This window comes from Orcinus orca, chromosome 10 (assembly GCF_937001465.1).
Source record: "Orcinus orca chromosome 10, mOrcOrc1.1, whole genome shotgun sequence".
NCBI classification, from domain to species: domain Eukaryota; kingdom Metazoa; phylum Chordata; class Mammalia; order Artiodactyla; family Delphinidae; genus Orcinus; species Orcinus orca.
Window position 1 is genome coordinate 95,742,711 of NC_064568.1, and position 19,984 is coordinate 95,762,694.

Here is a 19,984-nt window from a genome sequence, read left to right on the forward strand (position 1 = left end):
CTACCATAATCAATTCAGTAATAACTACCCTTGTGCAATGGTGCCAGAAATTCTCTCTGGAAAGTCTACAATTGCTATACGTGGAGCTGTCAGATCACAGTGTATGTACATGTTTAGTTTTACTACAGGCTGCCATATTGTGTCCACAATGGCTCTAACAATTTATAATCCCATCAGCAATGTATGAGAATTCCCATTTACCCACATCCTGGTCAACCCTTGATAATTTTAGATTTGTTCATTTTTGTCAGTCTGATGGTTGAGAAATAGAATCTCATCCTGGTTTAAGTTGCATTGTTCTTGTTACCAGTGAGATGGTTTAAAGGTCACTTAGGTTGCCTCTTCCATGAATTACCTATTTATTACTTTTACCTATTTTTCTATTGGGCTGTTTGTCTTTTCGTTACTTATTTAATGGGGTTCTCTATTTGTTCGGGATACTAGAGGTTGCAGATATCTTCTCCCTGATGGTCATTTATCTTTTAACCTTGGTTATGGTGTTTTTTCCTTTATGGCATGTGTCTGCATGTCTGTGCCTGATTCATGAAATCTTTTCTATAATCATAGATATTGTCCCATATTATCTTCTAAAAAAATCTAAAGTTTTGTGTGAGGAGGGATCCAATTTTATTTCTTTTTGCAGGTAAGAGATTTTGTCAGTTACCTATTGCTACATCACCAATTACTCCAAAACTTAGCAGCTTAGAACCACAAACATTTATTACCTCACAGTTTCTGAGGGTCAGGAATCTGGGAGTAGTTTAGCTGGTGGTTCTTGTTCAGGGTCTCTTCAGAAGTTGCAGGTGGGGTGCAGTCATCTGAAGGCTGTGCTTCCAGGATGGCTCAGCCACATGGCTGTTGGCAGGAGGCCTCAGTTCCTCCCCATAGAGACTCTCCTCGAGGCTGCCTGAGAGTCCTCATGACACGGAAGCTAGCTTCCCCCAGAGCCCAAGATCCATTCGAGAAAGAGAGAGAAAGCGTGAGTAAGCAGGACGCTGCAATGCCTTTTATGACATAATTTCTAAAGCCACACATTGTCACTTCTACTTTGTTCATCAGAAGTAAGCCCCCTTCTATTCACTAAGTTAAGCCCACACTCAGTGGGAGGGGAATTTATACTCCACATCTTACAGGGAGGCATATCAGAGATTGTGTGGCGGTTGAAACCCACCATAAGTGTAAAAAGTCATTTGTCCCAACCCTACTAACTTGTAAAAGCCCTTCTAATCTGTAATGACACTTCTATAATTTATCAGTTTTCCACATAAGCAGATATTTGTTTCTGGGTCTTCTGTTCTAATCCGTTGATTTATTTATCTGGTCCTACACCAACACTACACTCTTTAACTTTACAAATCTCGATGCATGATAGGTCATTTGTGGTACGTAGCCAATGAACCACACTACCTGTATACAGACCTGCATAGTCCCCAACTCTTAAATCTATTGATAGATTGGCCTTGTGACTTGCTTTTATCTTAGCATGGGATAGAGGTAGTACTATGCCAGTTCCTGGCCTAAACCTTAGTCCTGTAAGCTTTTGTCTTGTGCTCTCGGGAGCCAGACTAGTTACCCGTGTAAGTAGTCTGGCTACCTTGCTGGAGAGACACCACAGGGAGATATCATCCAGAGAGGGAGAAACTCAGAGACTCCCTAGAGAAAGAGAGAAGACTAGTTCTCTTAGCAAGCCAGCTGGGCCTAGCCCTGTGCTGAGCCCCCAGCTGAACGTAGCCACCTAAGTGACCACCTGCAAGGGCAGCAGAACTGCCCAGCTGAGCTCATCCCAGGCTTCAGTCACGGTAGTTGTTCTGAGCCACTAAGTGTTGCAGAGGTTTGTTGTAAGTCAGTAGATTACTGATACTTCTCTTTCCCCATCCTTACACTTCTTTTTCAAAATTGCATTATATTGAACTTATAGATTCACTTGGAGAAAGAATATTAAGTCTTTCTTTTTGTCAATGTATTCAGCTTTTCTTTTTTTAAGAAGACCTTGCGGGTAGGAGTTTATTATTAATTAATTAATTTATTTTTGCTGTGTTGGGTCTTCGTTTCTGTGCGAGGGCTTTCTCTAGTTGTGGCAAGCGGGGGCCGCTCTTCATCGCGGTGCGCGGGCCTCTCACTATCGCGGCCTCTCTTGTTGCGGAGCACAGGCTCCAGACGCGCAGGCTCAGTAGTTGTGGCTCACGAGCCTAGTTGCTCCGCGGCATGTGGGATCCTCCCAGACCAAGGCTCGAACCCGTGTCCCCTGCATTAGCAGGCAGATTCTCAACCACTGAGCCACCAGGGAAGCCCCCAGCTTTTCTTTTTTAAACACTTTTTTTTATTTATTATTTTTGGCTGCGTTGGGTCTTTGTTGCTGTGCGCAGGCTTTCTCTAGTTGTGGCGAATGGGGGCTTCTCTTGTTGCAGAGCATGGGCTCTAGGCGCGCGGGCTCCGTAGTTGTGGCTTGCGGGCTCTAGAGAACAGGCTCAGTAGTTGTGGCACATGGGCCGAGTTGCTCTGCGGCATGTGGGATCTTCCCGGACCAGGCCTCGAACCCGTGTACCTGCATTGGCACGTGGATTCCCAACCACTGCGCCACCAGGGAAGCTCTAAACACCTTTTTATATTGAATATTTTCCCTATAAAGTCCTGAATATCATTTGCTTAACTTTTTCTTAGATTTAATATTTCTATTGCCATCATGAATGAGAAGCTTTTCTACTACCTTTTCTAATTGGTTGTTGAAGGTATAAAGGGACGCTAATTTTTTATGTTGATCTTATTTGCAGCAATCGTGCTAAACCCTCTTGGTTTTCTTATGGTTTGTCTGAAAGTTCTCTTGGATTTTCAATGAAGACAAATTGCAAATAATGAGCATTCTATCTCTTTCTCCCTTATTCTTTTGCCTCTTCTTTTCTTGTCTCCTTTCATTGGCAAGGACTTCCTGTCCATGTTGCAAAGTCAGGGTGAAAATGGGCACCCTGACTTGTACCTGAACTTAAAAAGACTTTGTTTAAAGTTTCATCACTTAGTATGATATTATTATAGGGTTTTTTGGGGGAAATATTTTATCAAGTTAAGTTCCTACTGATTTTTAAAAGTTTTATTTTTTTTTTAATGAATTTTAACTGAATTTTATTGCTTACATTTTATATATTTTTCTGTATTTGTTGATTATCATATGGTTTTTATCCTTTTTATATCTTCATATTTTATAGTAATATGGTACATTTTCTAATGCTGAGTCATATATATTTTTATAGGATAAAATCTACTTAGTTATGATTACTTTTATTACTGATAAATTAGATTTGTTAGTTTTTTATGTAAAATTCTTGCATTTATATTGATAAATGATATTGGTCTATACTTTTGTTTCTTTTTCAAAAAATGCTGTTCTTTTTACATATATTAACCTCATAAAATGAATTAGGTAGCTTTTCCCTTTTTCCTACTGTCTGGAACTGTTTGGCTACGATAGGAATTATCTGCCCCCTAAAGGTCTGGTTAAATTTGCCTGTCAAGTTGATGACTCTGTTACCTTTTTTGAGAAGAGAGATTTGACTAGCCATTCAATTATTTTAATAGTTATTGGTATATTCAGACTTTCTGTTTCTTCTTGGGTCACTTTTGTAATTTATATTTTTTTGTAGAGTTGACCATTTCATGAAAGTTTTTTAAATTGTAGGCAAAATTTTGCTGTAGTATTTTTTTGTCCTAATATTGTTTATTTTGCTTTTTCTCCTCTTTCTAATCACTTTCTGGAAGAGTATTTTACTATTTTAATTCGTGATCTTTTGGTTTTATTGATAATTTTTATATTCTTGGTTTTAGATTCTATTATTTGTGCTTTACATTAATTTTCCTTCGATTCTTTCTTTCTAGATTATTATTTTCTCTTTCTAAATCATTCAGTTGAGTGCTTATTCATTAATTTTCAACTCTCTTGTTTTCTAAAAAAAAAAAAATCTACATTTAAGCTCTCAGTTGTCCCTTGAGTATAATTTTAGCTGTATCTCAAATGTTTTTATGTGCATGTTTTCATTGTGTATTATTTCTAAATATTTTTCATTTTCATTACGGTTTCTTTTTTCATCCAGAGATTATTTAGAACAGTATTTTTTTATTGTCAAATTTATGGGATGGGAGAATACGTGTCTACTGTTGGTTTCTATTTTCAGCGCATTGTGGTAAAAGAACATATCCTGCATGAGATCATTCCTCTGGAATTCGTTGTGATTTCCTTTGTGCCCTAACCAATAGTCAAATGTGTAAATGCTCTGGGTGGGCTTACAAAGGATGTACACTCTTTATTTGTTGGGTGAAGATTCTTTCTAAATAACTATTATTATTTCTAAATATGAGGTATTGTTTTCATAATAAATATATACTTTGTTTGGAAAATAGGATTAAAAAAGAGTCTGTCTTTCAGGAACCTCCTCTCATCAGAAAGGGAGGAAGGGTTCCAGAAGCAGAACCTGAGGAAGAGCCTGGGAAACCAAAGGCATCACCTAGTCCTGGAGAAACCAGCCCTGCCACCGCAGGCTGCACCCCACTCCACCCCAGGTCTAGTGTAACGCTCCTGCCCTTGGACATGCCAGAGCACATTAGGATGGTGTGAATGTCAGCTGTGTCACCGCCGCTGTGACCCGCTCCTAACAACCAGAAAGGTTGATGCAGAAGTGGTCTCTGCTCAAACAGCACAGTTAGGACCCATGGTTAATCGGCCCCTTCCTCTTTCGGTTATTTCTCCTTTGCCGATACCTGATAGGGGTTCCTTAACTTGGCGTATGATCTGATTAGATCAGAGTGGGTTGACATGAATTAAATTAAGGGGAATTGTATATTCATTTAGCTTGGCCCGAGGGTTGGTGTTCTAGCTAGGGAAGGTCTCTGTCCTATAACTAGCCCTTCCTTTAGCTCCGTGTGAGTCCCTGTGGGGCTGGTTCTTTCTTTCAGCTGGTAGAATTGTCACCAGAAATTCAGCAACAGGAACAGGACTTCTCTCCAACTTTCTAGAGCTGGACTCTCTTAGCCAGGCTTTTCTCCTTTCTGTGCTCTTCAGTAGCCAGGGGTTCCCTTGCTTTCTCTTCCTGTCATCTCTCTGACTGTGGTCTTGCACATTCATGAGCGCCACTCCACTGCTAGATGACATTCTTCTAGCTGGGGCAAAAGCAAGCTTCCCAACCTGCAGGCAGAGGGCCCAGTGAGTTAAATTTCTGCTTGAGAGATGGTCTCTCCTCCCCCAGGGGACCCGAGGGCCCACAGGCAGTCACCCCCACCCCCATGAGGCCTTCCTTGGTTTACCCCAGTGTGCCGTCAAACACCGTTGATCTGTGTACCACGAAGTGGCAGAGGTAGGCAAGCTCTGTGAGCTGAAGGTAAATATGCTTTAACTTGTAAGCCGCATTTTCAAGTTTCATGTTATACCTGATATGATTTAGCTCCCAGCCCTCTGCAAAGTTTTGTTGAAAAGTTGTAGTCATGTCTTCGCTGGGTGTGAAGAGGAAGGACAAAAGGTGTGCGCGAGCGGCCTGGGGTTCCAGGGGTGGGAAAAGACAGCCAGGTTATTGTGGTGGTAGCAGTAGCTGGTGAGAGACTTCAAAGGCAAAGAGAATTCCAGAAGAATCAGGGCTGCTCCCCCGCCCCTGTGTGGACTGCCCCTCCATTGCTTACTAGAGAGGGTCTAAATTCATTTTATTGAGGCAAGGAGCATTTCCTATTCCTTTCTACTAACTTGACCACCACCTCTCCTCTGCCTCTGCCTCCCTCCCCCGTGGTTTGTGTGTGTGTCACAAACTGTAGTTTTATGCTCCCCACATACTACATTGCAAGTGCCTGTTTGCTTGTCTGTCTGATGCCCAAGGCCGTGAGCTCCCTGAGGGACACAATGGCATCTTTCAGCTCTGTATTCCCAGTGAGCATTTAGGGGACCCACACAGAGCAGGCGGGAAATGACCCTACATTGAATTTAGGGCCGCTGGTCAGCTGGCACGCACGTACCCAGCCTGGTTGTATGGCTCGTGGAAATGGTCAGCGGCTGCCCTGAGCTTTGAGTGCTGTCACCCCACAGCCCTGACCTCTCCACCAGGTCTCCCGGGCCTGACCAGGACTCAGCAGCTAACCTGTTGCTGTTTGATCTAGCAGGGGGCCTCCGAGACCCTGCTCCAGGGGTACCGGCGTTTGTTTGCATTGGTTTGTGCCCATGATATACCAGATATTAAATAGTTTTACTATCATCCCTGGCTGAGTGAATGAATGAATGAATGAATGGCCTTGGTTTTCTTCTACTCCCATTGTGCTTGAGTTGCATGCCATGTCCTTTCTGCTATTATTGTCCCAGGCCACAATTTGCCCCTGATTCCCTCTGTGTAAGAACAAGCCCTGTGTCTCTCAGCCCTTTGGACCGCGTAACTACAGGGCCACAGTCTACATTATGGTATCTCTGCCCCGATACGTATAGCTCAAGTGATTGACTTTTGGGTTCTGTATGTTGCCTTGGTGAGTAAATAGTGACTTCTTTAAAATGGAGCATATATTGTTTTATGTGCTTACCCTTTAAACCAGAAACTGTTCCTAAAATCTGAATTGCAAAGGCCACATCATTCTCTCCCCAGTAGTATTTACTTTCTGCCAGACTGTTACAAGGGTTACTCTTCTAGTGTGCTAATCTGTGTATGTAAGCAGTGTGTTAATGATTTGGGATGCTTAAGAGTTTTCCTATGTACTTATTGATCTGTCCGATAAAAGCACCCTACATACTTTGTTTATTTATGGAGCAATTCTACCATCTGCCCCCATGCCTTCACATGCTGACAGAAGTAGCCGAAAGTTACACAGAAAAGCATTATTCCAGAGAATCATGGGCCTGAAGAGGCTAAGTGCCCTGAGGATTTTCACACATCAAGAAGAAAAGTTCTGTATTTTCCACTTAACCTTGCGATGCCCAAGCACCTGCGTACTTACTTTAAACCCATTTCCACCCTCCGAGAGCCACAGGTTTGGTGGTGGTGCTAAAGGGCATCTGAGTTTCTCTTCGCCTGGTGAGCAACACATAAGAGATCTGTTGTTAAACCACCTAGTTGAGTCAACTATTCTTTTTGTATTTCAGAGGACTGGTAACTAGCTAGACGTATTTAGGCTCCCTGCCTCAACGAGTTCATTTACTCAGAGTTGGACCTGGAGATGAAAGAAATTTCTGAGCATGGGACCAGAGCTGTTAGTTCATTTATACCTTTACATGTTTTTTTTTTCCCCTTTATTTTAAATGTAAGAAAAAAAGGAAAATACAGTCATGTAGAAAGAAGCAGTTTTTATTTCGTAGGTTATTTCTTCTTAAAAATATGTAGTTGATCATATATATGGAATCCAAAAGAATAAAATGGTTCTGATGAACCTAGGGGCGGGACAGGAATAAAGACGCAGACGTGGGGGACACGGCGGGGAGGGAAGGGTAAGCTGGGACGAAGTGAGAGAGTGGCATGGACATATATACACTACCAAATGTAAAATAGATAGCTAGTGGGAAGCAGCTGCATAGCACAGGGAGATCAGCTCCGTGCTTTGTGACCACTTAGAAGGGTGGGATAGGGAGGGTGGGAGGGAGACGCAAGAGGGAGGGGATATGGGGATATATGTATGCATATAGCTGATTGACCTTGTTATACAGCAGAAACTAATACGACATTGTAAAGCAATTATACTCCAATAAAGATGGTGAAAAAATATGTAGTTGAATGCACAACAATGCGAATGGACTTAATGCCATTGAACTGTACAGTAAGATTATGAAAATGGAAAATTTTATGAATATTTTACCCCAATTAAAAAAATATAGAGTTGCAATAATATATATATGCAGTGTTGTCTTCTTGGCTTTTTAAATATAACATTATGCTATAATCATTTTTCCATGCCATTGTGTGGTATTAGAACATTTTACTGTGTGATTAATTATTCAACAAAGATTTATTATGTATCAGTAAGGTACCAAGTACTGTTTTAGGCCATGGAAATATAGCAATAAATGAGGCCAACAAGAGTTTTGGGTGCAAAGAGCTTATATTCCAGCCAGGAGAGACAGGCAGTGGTCAAGGAAGCAAACTCCAGAAGATTGTGTACATGGCTGAATGGAATTAAGAAGGGCGGTGTTGGAAAGCAGCCCAAAGCGGGTTGGAAAGAATCTACCATCATTGCAGTGGGGAGGATGCCACATGTGGTTGAGTCCAAAAGGCTGAGAATAAGCCAGCAGGTGAATGGAGGGCCAAGGAGCCGCACTGACAGCAGAGGGAACAGAAAGTGCAAAGGTCTTAAGGCAGGAGAGAACCAGGCAAGAATGCAGAATCAAGAGGAGGCGAGTGTGACTGACACTCAGCTGGAGAGCGAGTGGTATCAGACACGGAGGGGAGGGACAGAGCAGAGAGCCTCCCGGGACACATAGAGGGGTTTAGATTGTGCTGCAAGGGCAGGAGGAAAGCAGCAGAGGGTTTGAAACAAGTCAGTGACATGCTTTGCAAAGTTCTGATTACTTACAGATCAGAGGTGTCAAGAGTGTAAGGGTCAGTGCTGTTAGGAGGCTACTGCGGGCATCCTGGGCATGACAGTGGGCAGTACTGTCCCTGCCCCTGTTCCCCGGGAGCAGCGGCGCAGCGGGGCACCTCTCTCCTGACCTGGATGGCAGCTCTAGTGAAGCCCTCCTCTGGGGGTCAGTTGCCCTTCGTTAGGGGAAGGGGACAAAGAAGAGAAAGGCAAGTGTGTGTCCGTCTCCATCTTCTCTAGAGGGCCAAGTGCCCCACTGTCAGGGCAAAATAGGGGCCGTGGTATCGCAAATTTTTTACGTAGCAGTTTCTTTATTTGGAATAATGGGGATAATTGTACTTACCTGAAAAAGCTCTGAGGAGTAGAAGCATACAACGTGCTTAGCTTCTGCCTCATGTATAGCAAGCACCCAATAAATGGTAGCTATTAACAACAACAACAAAAACCCAGAATTGAAAGTATAATGATAAATAGGTACTTTAAAAAAAACTCTACCGATGGAAACAAATTTGGGTATAAATTTCAGCATGATGCATATTAGAACTGTTCAGTAGAATTGCTCTAGAATCTTCAGCAGTCATAACTATGCTAGTTTTTCAACTTGGCAAAGCTCTATTTCTACAAAGAGCAAACGGATTTCATTCCACAAATGCTAAGATTTATAAGGATATTGGGTATTTATGGACACTGACCTAAAAATATCCAAAGCCTGTTTCTACTCTATATCAGAGGAATAAACAAATCTAAATAGCAAGACTTTCTCGTTTTCATTAAAATAGTTCCAAAATTGTGGAAGCAAATAAACCAAGTTATTTACAGCAGCTGTGTAACGATAGAGAGATTAAGGTAGGAGTCATCTTGTTTTCTGAAATTTCTGTAATATGTATAAGTGACTTTTATAATGAAAAATATTTTAAATTATCATTAAAGCTAAATTAATATGAGAAAAATTCCATTTCATCATCATGCTAGGGCTGTGAATAAAAAATAAATCCTTTCTCTTTTCATTTCTAAAAGAAGGTTTACAATGTTTTTTGGGGAGTCACATGACAATTATCTGAAATTAAAATAGGGCCTGAAATCTTCACCCAAATGCAAACAGTAGAGGTTGGCAGCTAATCCATGGATTGAGGGGAAAGAAAATTCTAGGCCTATTTTCAGAACTGTTTTAAAATATCAAAATGTCAGGTTGTGCTGGGATTCAGGATCCAGGTTAAAGGGGGTTTCACAGGCAGAACGTGAGGAATAACCGTAAGATGTGTCGGAGGGTATCGTGTGTATAAGCGCTATGGTTCAGAGGTCTGTGTTATCAGAAGCTCAGAATTGATGTGTAATCCTCCCCAGCTCAGCGCTGATCAAGCAAGTCCTGCCGAGCTGGTGAGAAACAAATGTCCACCCAGCTTCTCTGTTAGCCCCAGGCTGGGAAGTTGCCCCAACTCCCGGGGCCGGAGGCCCCGGAGATTTCATCCTCTTGCTGTAGCACAAAGTGCCCTGTTTTGTTTGTTTTTTTTTTTTTTGCGGTACGCGGGCCTCTCACTGTTGTGGCCTCTCCCGTTGCGGAGCACAGGCTCCGGATGCGCAGGCTCAGCGGCCATGGCTCACGGGCCCAGCCGCTCCGCGGCATGCGGGATCTTCCCGGACCGGGGCACGAACCCGTGTCCCCTGCATCGGCAGGCGGACTCTCAACCACTGCGCCACCAGGGAAGCCCAAAGTGCCCTGTTTTATCACAGGCACCTGTGCCCACATCCTCAGTCCCCTGCCTGCCGCCTTTGCTCAGTCTCCTTCCTTCACGCTCGGGTTACTGCAGTGGTCTCCTTGCGGCTGTGATGGGTGCAATCTATCCTCCATAATAGAGCCTGAGCGATGGTTCTAAAATGCCAATCTGATAGTGCAGTCTGCTTTAAGTCTCTCAGTGATTCCCCATCACATCCTGGCCTCCTTCACACAGACCCTCCCACCTTGAGTTAGCTTGTTTTCAGCCTCCCTCCCCTCTTTCTTCTAGCTAACTCCAGCAAGGCTTTCAAAGCCTGGGTCCAGCTCACTCCTCTCTCTGAAAGCCTTCAAAGGCTTCCCATTCTGATTTCAAAGCCTTTCTCTGCTCCCAGATCATCCCCTGCAGGCCCCTACTTGGCCTGAGTTGCCGTATTGCCATCGTAATTCATGTCCCCAGTCAACAGGCCACCAGGGGCAAGGGCTCTGCTGTCCTCAACCTTACTTTTCCAGGGCCTAAACCGTTATGTGGCATGTGGCACAGTTCTAAGGAGTTCATAAATATTAACTCATACAATCCTCATAATAGTACATGGTTATTAGAAGAATGTATAAACATTTGTCCAACAAATGTATATCATCTAGCAGGTGCCAGATACAATTTCAGGCACTGGGGATTCAGCAATGAACAAGACACACAAACTTCTGATCTCAATAAGTTTATAGTTTATTGAGGCAAATGGATGATAAACAGATAAACAGGTATCTAATACAATGTGAGGCGGTGAGAGGAGCTATAAAGAAAAATAAAGCCAGACAAAGGGATGAAATGTGACAGAGGTCATTTTAGATAGGATGGTCAGGCAAGGAGACCTGAGGAGGGGACATCTGAGCAGAGGCCTGAGTAAAGTGAATGGGCCACGTGGATACGTGAGGGGGTGGTGGTGGGAGTGGGCAGAGGAAACAGTGAGTTCAAAGGCCCAGGCTCAGTCTGTATAGTGCATCGTGAGGAGGCCAGTGTGCTGGGATGTAGGGTGGGGGGAGGAAAGTGGTAGGACATACACGAGGCAGGGGTGGGGTGGGTAGGTCAGGTAGAGCTCTTCAGGCCATCCTGAGGCCTTTGGAGTTTGTTCACTGGTAGGTGTCAAGCCTGGTGGGACATGATCTGACTTGTCTTTTAAAAGATCACTCCGGCTGTGAGTGGAGAATACACACTATGGTGACCAAGAGTGGAAGCAGGTAGAGCGGTGAGAAGACGGATGCTGTGGTCCAGGTAGTGATGATGGTGACTTGGGCAGCGAAGCAGTCAAACTCTGGATGTACTGTGAAAGCAGGGCAGACAGGACCTGCTGATGCTTGGTTGTAGGGTGTATAAGAGAGAGGGGAGTCCTGAAGGGTTCCAAGGTTTTGGGCCAACTGGTGGGTTGGTGGTACCATTTGTTGAGATGGGGATAATTGAGGGAGCAATGGTTTGGGAGATGGGTTGGAAATGAAGCGTTCTGTTTTAGACCTGTAAGCTTGAGTTGCTGCCAGGATTCAGTTTTACCTTCTGTGAAATGGGGATCATGTTTATTTTATGCATTTCTTATGTGAATTAAATGTGATCATTTTCTTTTCATATTACGTAGATGGAAGGTTTATTTTTATTCACACTGCAGTTAGGGATAGAGTTCCCTTTAAAAGAACAGAAACAACTTCCTCTTAGTGTCTAGATGTTGCTGCCCTTGTACAATTGTCTCTCCCATCAAGGAATGATGTTGATAACGGACCCAGTCTCCATAATTATTTAACATTTATGTAGAGCTGACTATGTGCCCGACACCATACTAAGGACTTTATAAAACTAACTCATATACTCCTCCCAAATCCCTGGCAGTATATACCACTATTCCTCCAATTTTACAGATGAAACTGGCCCAGAGGTGAAGTAGTTTGCTTAAGAGCCTACAGCTAGTAAGTACCACAGCCGGGAGTCAACCCCACATGCTCCAGCTCTGCTTCCAGCCCCAATGCCACATTCTACATCCTCTGCTCCATGTAAGCGGTACCATCATTGACATGTGACCTGGCCTCTGGGTACTGAGGAGGTGCCTCTTGTCTAACCTCATTGCCTGCACCCCTGCCCCTGTGGGCGTTCCTGCCTCAGTTCTTTGAAAACCTCTGCTCTAAAGAAGGCCGTCGGTATTGATGGCAACACCCCTTCTGTCTCAGCCACCCCAGCACTGTGTCCTCTGTGCCTTTCTTCTAAGGCCCTGAGGTAAGCCTCATCCCTGTACTGTTATACACATGCTTTTTTGGTAACCTGCTCTCTCCACACGCCCCACCTCATTGCCAGCTGTTACAAGTTGTTTTATTTTATTTATTTGTATTTGTATTTTTTTAACATCTTTATTGGAGTATAATTGCTTTACAGTGGTGTGTTAGTTTCTGCTGTGTAACAACGTGAATCAGCTATATGTATACATATATCCCCATATCTCCTCCCTCTTGCAATCTCCCTCCCACCCTCCCTATGCCACCCCTCTAGGTGGTCACAAAGCACCGAGTTGATCTCCCTGTGCTATGCGGCTGCTTCCCACTAGCTATCTATTTTACATCTGGTAGTGTATATATGTCCCTGCCACTCTCTCACTTCGTTCTAGCTTACCCGTCCCCTCCCCATCTCCTCAAGTCCATTCTCTACATCTGTGTCTTTATTCCTGTCCTGCCCCTAGGTTCTTCAGAACCATTTTTGTTTTTGTTTTTTTAGATTCCATATATATGTGTTAGCATACGGTATTTGTTTTTCTCTTTCTGACTTACTTCACTCTGTATGACAGACTCTAGGTCCATCCACCTCACTACAAATAACTCAATTTCGTTTCTTTTTATGGCTAATATTCCATTGTATATTAGTGCCACATCTTCTTTATCTATTCATCTGTCAGTGGACACTTAGGTTGCTTCCATGTCCTGGCTATTGTAAACAGTGCTTCAATGAATATTGTGGTACTTGACTCTTTTTGAATTATGGTTTTCTCAGGGTATATACCCAGTAGTGGGATTGCTGGGTCATATGGTAGTTCTATTTTTAGTTTTTTAAGGAACCTCCATACTGTTCTCCATAGTGGCTGTATCAATGTACGTTCCCACCAACAGTGCAAGAGGGTTCCTTTTCTCCACACCCTCTCCAGCATTTACTGTTTGTAGATTTTTTGATGATGGCCATTCTGACTGGTGTGAGATGATATCTCATTGTAGTTTTGATTTGCATTTCTCTAATGATTAGTGATGGTGAGCATCCTTTCATGGGTTTGTTGGCAATCCGTATGTCTTCTTTGGAGAAGTGTCTGTTTAGGTCTTCTGCCCATCTTTGGGTTGGGTTGTTCATTTTTTGATATGGAGCTGCATGAGCTGCTTGTATATTTTGAGATTAATCCTTTGTCAGTTGCTTCATTGCAAATATTTTCTCCCATTCTGAGGATTGTCTTTTCGTCTTGTTTATGGTTGCCTTTGCTGTGCAAAAGCTTTTAAGTTTCATTAGGTCCCATTTGTTTACTTTTGTTGTTTTAAAAGCTTCCAAGTATCACACTTTTCACTCTTGTGTTCAGGCCGACCTGTGCCACATTGAGCTGAGTGCTGAAGACGAGAGATGCACATGACAGGATGTCTGACATCTCCAGAGACTTTGGACTAGAGGCCAGGTCCCCTGCCTTTCAGCGTGAGTCACCCCTCCTACCACCAAGTGGGGGCAAAACAGGCATTCAGTGAACATTCATTCATTTATTTAGCAAATATTTATTGAGCGCTTACTACGAGCCAGGCAGGCAGGATGAGAGGTGCCGATGATATGGCAGGAACCCAGACGTGCACAGAGTTCCCACCGCTCCAGGGGCGCTGGGCGAGCCTTGGCCTGGCCCGGCAGCTCTTCCGCCAGGGCTGAGTAAGGGAGCAGAGGGTTGAGGTGGGGTAACAGGAGAGTGGAGGCCGCGGAAAGGGGCAGCGAAGGAACCAAAGCCCGAGGCCAGAGGCTGGCTTGGCTTCTGGCCCAGCGACCCCTCCGTCTCCAAACCCAGACGTGACACACACGTGCCGCAGCCGCTTCGGTGACCCCTACGCCACTGGGGCCGCCCAGCACAGCAAAGTCTAGGCGCGTGCCGACCTCCCGGGGAAGGAGAGCTTAGCAAGACAACACCGTCTGGTGTGAAGGCGGCTGGACGGTGCGTGCGCGGCCGGAGAGGGTGGCGCACGATTGGAGGCTCTCTTAGAAGGAGAGGGGAGAACTCCCCCGCTGGCCACCCAAACTCTGGAGCCTGGATTCCGATCCCAGGCCTGTTGCTTACCTGTTACGCGACCATGCGCAAGTCCCTGAACCTTCCCAGGACTCAGTTACATCATCGGTTATATGGGTTTCCTATAACCTTAAGGTTGGTGCGAGGAATAAGGGAGAATGCGAGGAAAGCTTCTTTAGCGTGATGCCCGGCACGGAGGAAACGCTCTCGGAGCGGAGGTGGTAATTACCCGCTGCTCACACCTGGCCGCGTGCCCCGGCCTTCTCTGGGCCCCGGCGCCCGCTACTCTCTTGCAAGGCACAGATGACTAGCCTATTAGGGCGCGCCCTGACTCGATAGATGTATTGGCTTGTTTGGGGCGGGGCTTGGAATGAGGCGAGGGAAGAAGGAGGTGGTGGACGGCGAAGAAGGGGAAGACGCGAAGGGCAGGAGGCGAGCTAGGTGGGGCGGGGAAGGAGCCGGGCGTGTTCTGGGCCCGGGCGCAGCGCGCACCCCGAGCCCGCGGCGGCGGGGGCGGGGGCGGTGCGCGGCGGCCAATGGCGCGCGGCGCTGCGGCGGGGGCGGGGCAGGAACCCCCGGCCGCTGACAGCCAAACTCGCCAATTCCGCCCTCCCGCGGGATCCCGGAGCCCTAGCCTGCCCCCGGGCCGAGGCCGCCCGAGCCGCGCGGCGAGCGAACATGGCAGCAGAATGAGAAGGCTGGCCCCAGGTCGTGGCCGCCGCCGCCGCGCTGCAGCTCCATATCCACGCCCGGCGCCCTCCGAGCCTCCAGCTTAGCCGGCCTCCTGCTGGTCGCCAGTGCATTTCATTCGGAGCAGCGGGCGGGGAGGACGGGGACCCCCGCAGCCCGGCGGGTCCGGTCTGTGGCAGTGTGTCGAGGCTCCTGCGTGCGACTCGCAGGCTGCGGAAACGACGCGGGGGAGAGCCGGTCCCGGCTGCGGCGGCACGGGCGCGGGGATGAGCCGGCCATGGAGCGACCTCGGCGGGGCGCACGCAGCCGGCCCGCGCTGTGGCGGGGACGCCGCCTGAGCCCGGGCTCCGCGGGGCTTCGGGGCCGCAGGCGCGCCGCGGGGGGTCCCTGCCGCCGCCTCCGGGAAGGACTGGAGCCCCGCGTGGCGGACACTGCAGCAGTCACCGTACTGAGGCGGCCGAGCCTGCTCCGCCTGCGGCTCGGTGCGCTCTGGGCACCCGGGCGCCTGGCCCGGTGCACGGCGGCTGGCGCACCGCGGCGAGCCGGCTGCGGGACTGGCTAGAGGGCTGTGCGTGCGCGTGTTCGACCGGAGATCCGAGCTGAAAGCAGAACCAGGCGGGCCGGAGCAGCCATGCTTCCCGGGGTGGGCGTGTTCGGCACCAGCCTCACGGCCCGTGTCATCATCCCGCTGCTGAAAGACGAGGGCTTCGCGGTGAAGGCGCTCTGGGGCCGCACGCAGGAGGAAGCGGAGGAGCTGGCCAAGGAGATGAGCGTCCCCTTCTACACCAGCCGCATTGACGAGGTGCTGCTGCATCAGGACGTGGACTTGGTGTGCATCAACCTGCCGCCGCCCCTCACCAGGCAGATCGCAGTCAAGACCTTGGGTGAGCGGCCCCTCCCCCTCCGCCACCCCATCCCCAGCCTCGCTCCTTTCATCCCCTGCTTCTTTTCTCCTCTTGCCCTCTCTTCATCCCAGAAGCTTACATGGCATCTACGCCGACCCGGGCACCTGAGATCCCACATCCCACTCGGAGCTTTCTCCTTCCTTATCCCTGGCCTTCCCCACACCTACGCTTCCCTTCTCCCTTCTGGCACCACCCGGGCGCGCTTTCACACGCGCGTGGCGCCCAGGCTGCAGGAGGCGCGTGTGTTCCGGGGAAGTCGACCAGGCTGAGGAAATTCTTAAGATTTGGGACGGGCTGCTCTGAGGGAGACAAAACTAAGTCGCCGGCTGAGTGTGCAGTGCCCGAGTGTGTGCGTGCGTGCGTGCGCGCCTGCGAGAGGCGAGTGCGCGCCCAGGAACGCCGGAATAAAGGGCCCACACGTGTCTCGGGTTTTCCTGGGGGCAATCGACTGCCTGACAGTCAGCAGCTGTGGCGCCCTGCTAGGATAGTTTCTTTCTTCCTGCTGGGAGTTAGTTTAGTGGGAGATTATAGAGATGTGACAGTTAGCTGGAATTATTTCCTCTTCGCTGAAAGCAAGGATGGTGAGAGTGGTTGGATGGGGGCGGGGGATCTATTAGGACGTCTTCGTGGCGGGTGGTGGTGGTCATAGGTTAGTAAAGACTAATTTGATAAAAGCAGAGGGAGTTAACTTTCGAGTGCGGCAGCCCGAGAATTGTCTTCCGCGCAGATTTGGAGTAGGATCTTAGAATTTTAGGGGATGAGCGCAGTAGTTCCAGAGGCACGGATGCTTTGTGTGGGGAAAGGCCCCATGCTGCCAGTTTCACGTGGAAGCATGCAATAGTCCCACCTTAATTCCCCGCAGGAGTAGTTCCTAGGCCTGGTGACAGGCAGGTTGGGGGTGAGCTTACCAGCCTTCACCGTCGGGTTCCCCCACCTAACCCAGGCCGACTGGACCATCTCAGGGCAGAGTATCAGAGTCCCTGCTGTGCCCAGAGGAAGAAGTGCATGTTTTTTTGTCCATCAGCAGTCCTCACACGAACCAGGAAGGCTGCTCACTCCTTAGGTCCCGAGAAAATGTTATTGCCCACCCTTGAAAGTTGGAATTTTTTGTTGGCCAGGAAAGAGACAAAGCTTAGAAGGCAAAAGAGTTAGAAGGCAAGAACTGGGAAGGAACAGAAACCAAGGGTAATTTATGCAATCTTGGAAAGAATGTTTTATTTTTAAAAACAGGCATGGATTTAGGGTAGGTGACATGTACATATATTTTAATTCTATCTTCCGAGAATTATGACCAGAATGTAGAACTCTTTCTCCCTAGAAAACCACTTTCATCAGGCCATTCCATTCTGTTGTTGACTCGGATGGGACATCTGAAGATTCCTAAGGAGACTGTCCAAGGCTGTCCGTTTTCATGTTAATTTTATTAAGCTTCTGACCTTTGTTGCCTGTTTTCTTTGGCCTTGAATGGAATGTCATTAGGTTCTGGCCAACATTTCTCTTCTGTTTGATCGAATATATACATTGGGTAGCTTACGTCTGTGCTCACAGTGGATCTGTGCATATTCAGTAAATGATCACCATCTTATAGCATAAATCTAGGAGGGCAATTCATGTAAGATGGGTCCGTCTCGAGCCCCGTCTCTGCTAGAGGGCTTACGACCTATCACATCAGAAAGACCTTGTTGTCACATCCCCCCGCCTCACCGCCCTCCCCCTCCCATCCCCACCCCAGCACAGCCCTCCAGGTCAGACCCGCAGAGCAGCCCGAGAGCATGTCTTCTGGAGGGTGGCAACTTGGGAAGCAGGGATGTTCCTGTTTTCTGACCATCTCTGGTACTTTAGCCATGAAAGCATTTGGGGGCTCTGCCTTTGGGAAGTGGCACAAATTATACATTACTGGATACTTCTGTTCTTATTTTCAAAAACCCCTATGATTATTTTTTTTTCCTTGACAAGACTGAGGTGGGTTACCTTTTCAAAACCAAGGGTCAGGCGTAAGAAATAGCCTTGGTTTAATCATCATGACTGAGGAATAGGGGTTTGTTCATATTTTTGTGCTAAGTCTTGGGCTTTTTACTTTTCTTTTAATTCCTGATTTCACAGGTGATCAGACTACCTGATTCTCAGGTAGTCTGTGCTTGTAGGAAACGCGGAGGCTTTGGGTTTACATGTGGCTGGACCGTAGGCTTGTTCCAGGGCTTCATCTTCAGTGGAAAATCCCCAGACATGGCTCTTCTTCCCATTGTACCTGCGAGTACCCGGTGGGGTGGTCATCTTGGTGTGCTGTCACAGTTAGAGGTTCAACACATATGACACAGGAAGTGAGAAACCCCGAACAGTTATTGGGCCGGTCTGGCCGTTGGAGGTTTGTAGATATTAGTGGTTGCCTAATGTTGAAACAAGCCAACCTTGACTAGTCCTGGCCTTGTCGTCCTGTCCTCCTTTGAGTTGCTTGCCCGGCAGTGGTGAGAGATCTGTGGCCCTGGATCCATTACTGGTCATGGGCCTGTCGAGGTGAGGGGCTGTGACCAGTATGGAGGCATAAAACTTGCAGTCAGTTGAATCACAACATCCTCCTTTGATTTCTAAAAATTTCCTTGAAGTCCCTCCCTAAGCGAACTAGGCATTTCTCGGTTGGAGAGACTTTTCTGCAATGTATAATCTCTGCAGCATCCAGGGCCGCCTCTTGGTATGTACCTACTGTGTGCAACGTGGTAAGTGCTCTATATGAAATGTTTCATTTCTTGACTAAAATAATCCTCGAAGGTAGCTGTTTGCCCCATCTTACAGATGAGGCTGGAGTTGAGTTGCTCAAGGACATGTGTCTCCCCCCAAGTCATTGCTTCCTCTCCCATCCCCTAAACTGGCTCCTTTTGCACTTACTTCTGTCAGAGAGTGGCAGCCCAGGTGAGATGGTTGGAGGGATCCTTTGTTGTGTGTCTACCCCACTCATGGAATCAGTTCCCAAATCTGGTTGATGCCAACCCCTCGTCCCTCTTGTATCTGTTCCCTCTTCTGCATCATTGCTTCCTCCGTAGAAGGAGCTAGGCCCTGACTGCATCTGAATTAGGCTTCAGTCTGCCCCTCGCCACCCTTGCCTCTGTCCACCTTCCACTCTGCTGCCAGAATTACTTTGAAGAACTGCAAACCTGATCACGTTACTGCTCCCCCATTTCATCACTTCTAGGCAAAGCCCCAGCTTCTCGGCATGACAGGCAAGACCTGGCCCCTGACGAGCCTGCCCAGCCTCCTGTCCTGCTGCTGGTTCTGGAACCCCACGCGCTTCAGCTAAACCAAACTGCAGGTGTTTCCCGGAAAGGCCCTTGTTCCTTCATGTGTCCCTGCCTCTGTCAGGAATACCCTTCTGCCTCGTGTGTGTGGTGGATGCCTGTTCATCCAGCCTCAGCCCCAGTGGTATCTCCTCCCGGAATCCTTCCCCTTCCTCCATCCCGCCCCCCACCCATACCCTTCTGTAGTCTCAGCACTGCCTGCGTCCACCTTTTCTTGCACTTACTTTAATGCATTTGCTTAAAAAGTAGCTTTTATTTAGTTATTATAAATAGGTTATAGATTCACGTGGTACAAGTTTCAAGTGCTCTAACACACTTGAAATAGTACACAGTGAAGAGGAGGTGTTCCCCAGCCCCATCCTTCAACTGGAGGCAATCACGGTTACAAGTTTTTTTGTCTCCTTTTGATGACTTTTCTAAGTATGGACTGGTGAATATGTGTGTTGAGAATTTGAAAAATATTTTTCACACAATTAGTAACATCTTATACTCACTGTTATATACTTTGCTTTCACCATGCAACAATATGATCTTGAAAATTTGTGTATATATACACATAGATGTATATTTAAAACTCAGAAGGTAAAAGTATCCTCG

General features: G+C 47.1%; 2 protein-coding genes across 2 annotated transcripts in view; both read left to right on the top strand.

Annotated features, from left to right (window-relative positions):
• The first annotated feature begins 15,126 nt into the window (after positions 1-15,126).
• GFOD1 (glucose-fructose oxidoreductase domain containing 1) overlaps positions 15,127-19,984 on the top strand; it is a 101,951-nt gene continuing 97,093 nt past the window's right edge. The window contains exon 1 of the mRNA XM_004273555.4: positions 15,127-16,076. Within this exon, the coding sequence (XP_004273603.1) occupies positions 15,824-16,076 (253 nt within the window). The 5' untranslated portion in view covers positions 15,127-15,823. The remainder of the gene's footprint in view (positions 16,077-19,984) is intronic.
• Positions 16,057-19,984, top strand: part of TBC1D7 (TBC1 domain family member 7) — a 142,894-nt gene continuing 138,966 nt past the window's right edge. The window contains exon 1 of the mRNA XM_033434896.2: positions 16,057-16,076. The gene's annotated coding sequence lies outside the window, so the exon portion shown is untranslated. The remainder of the gene's footprint in view (positions 16,077-19,984) is intronic.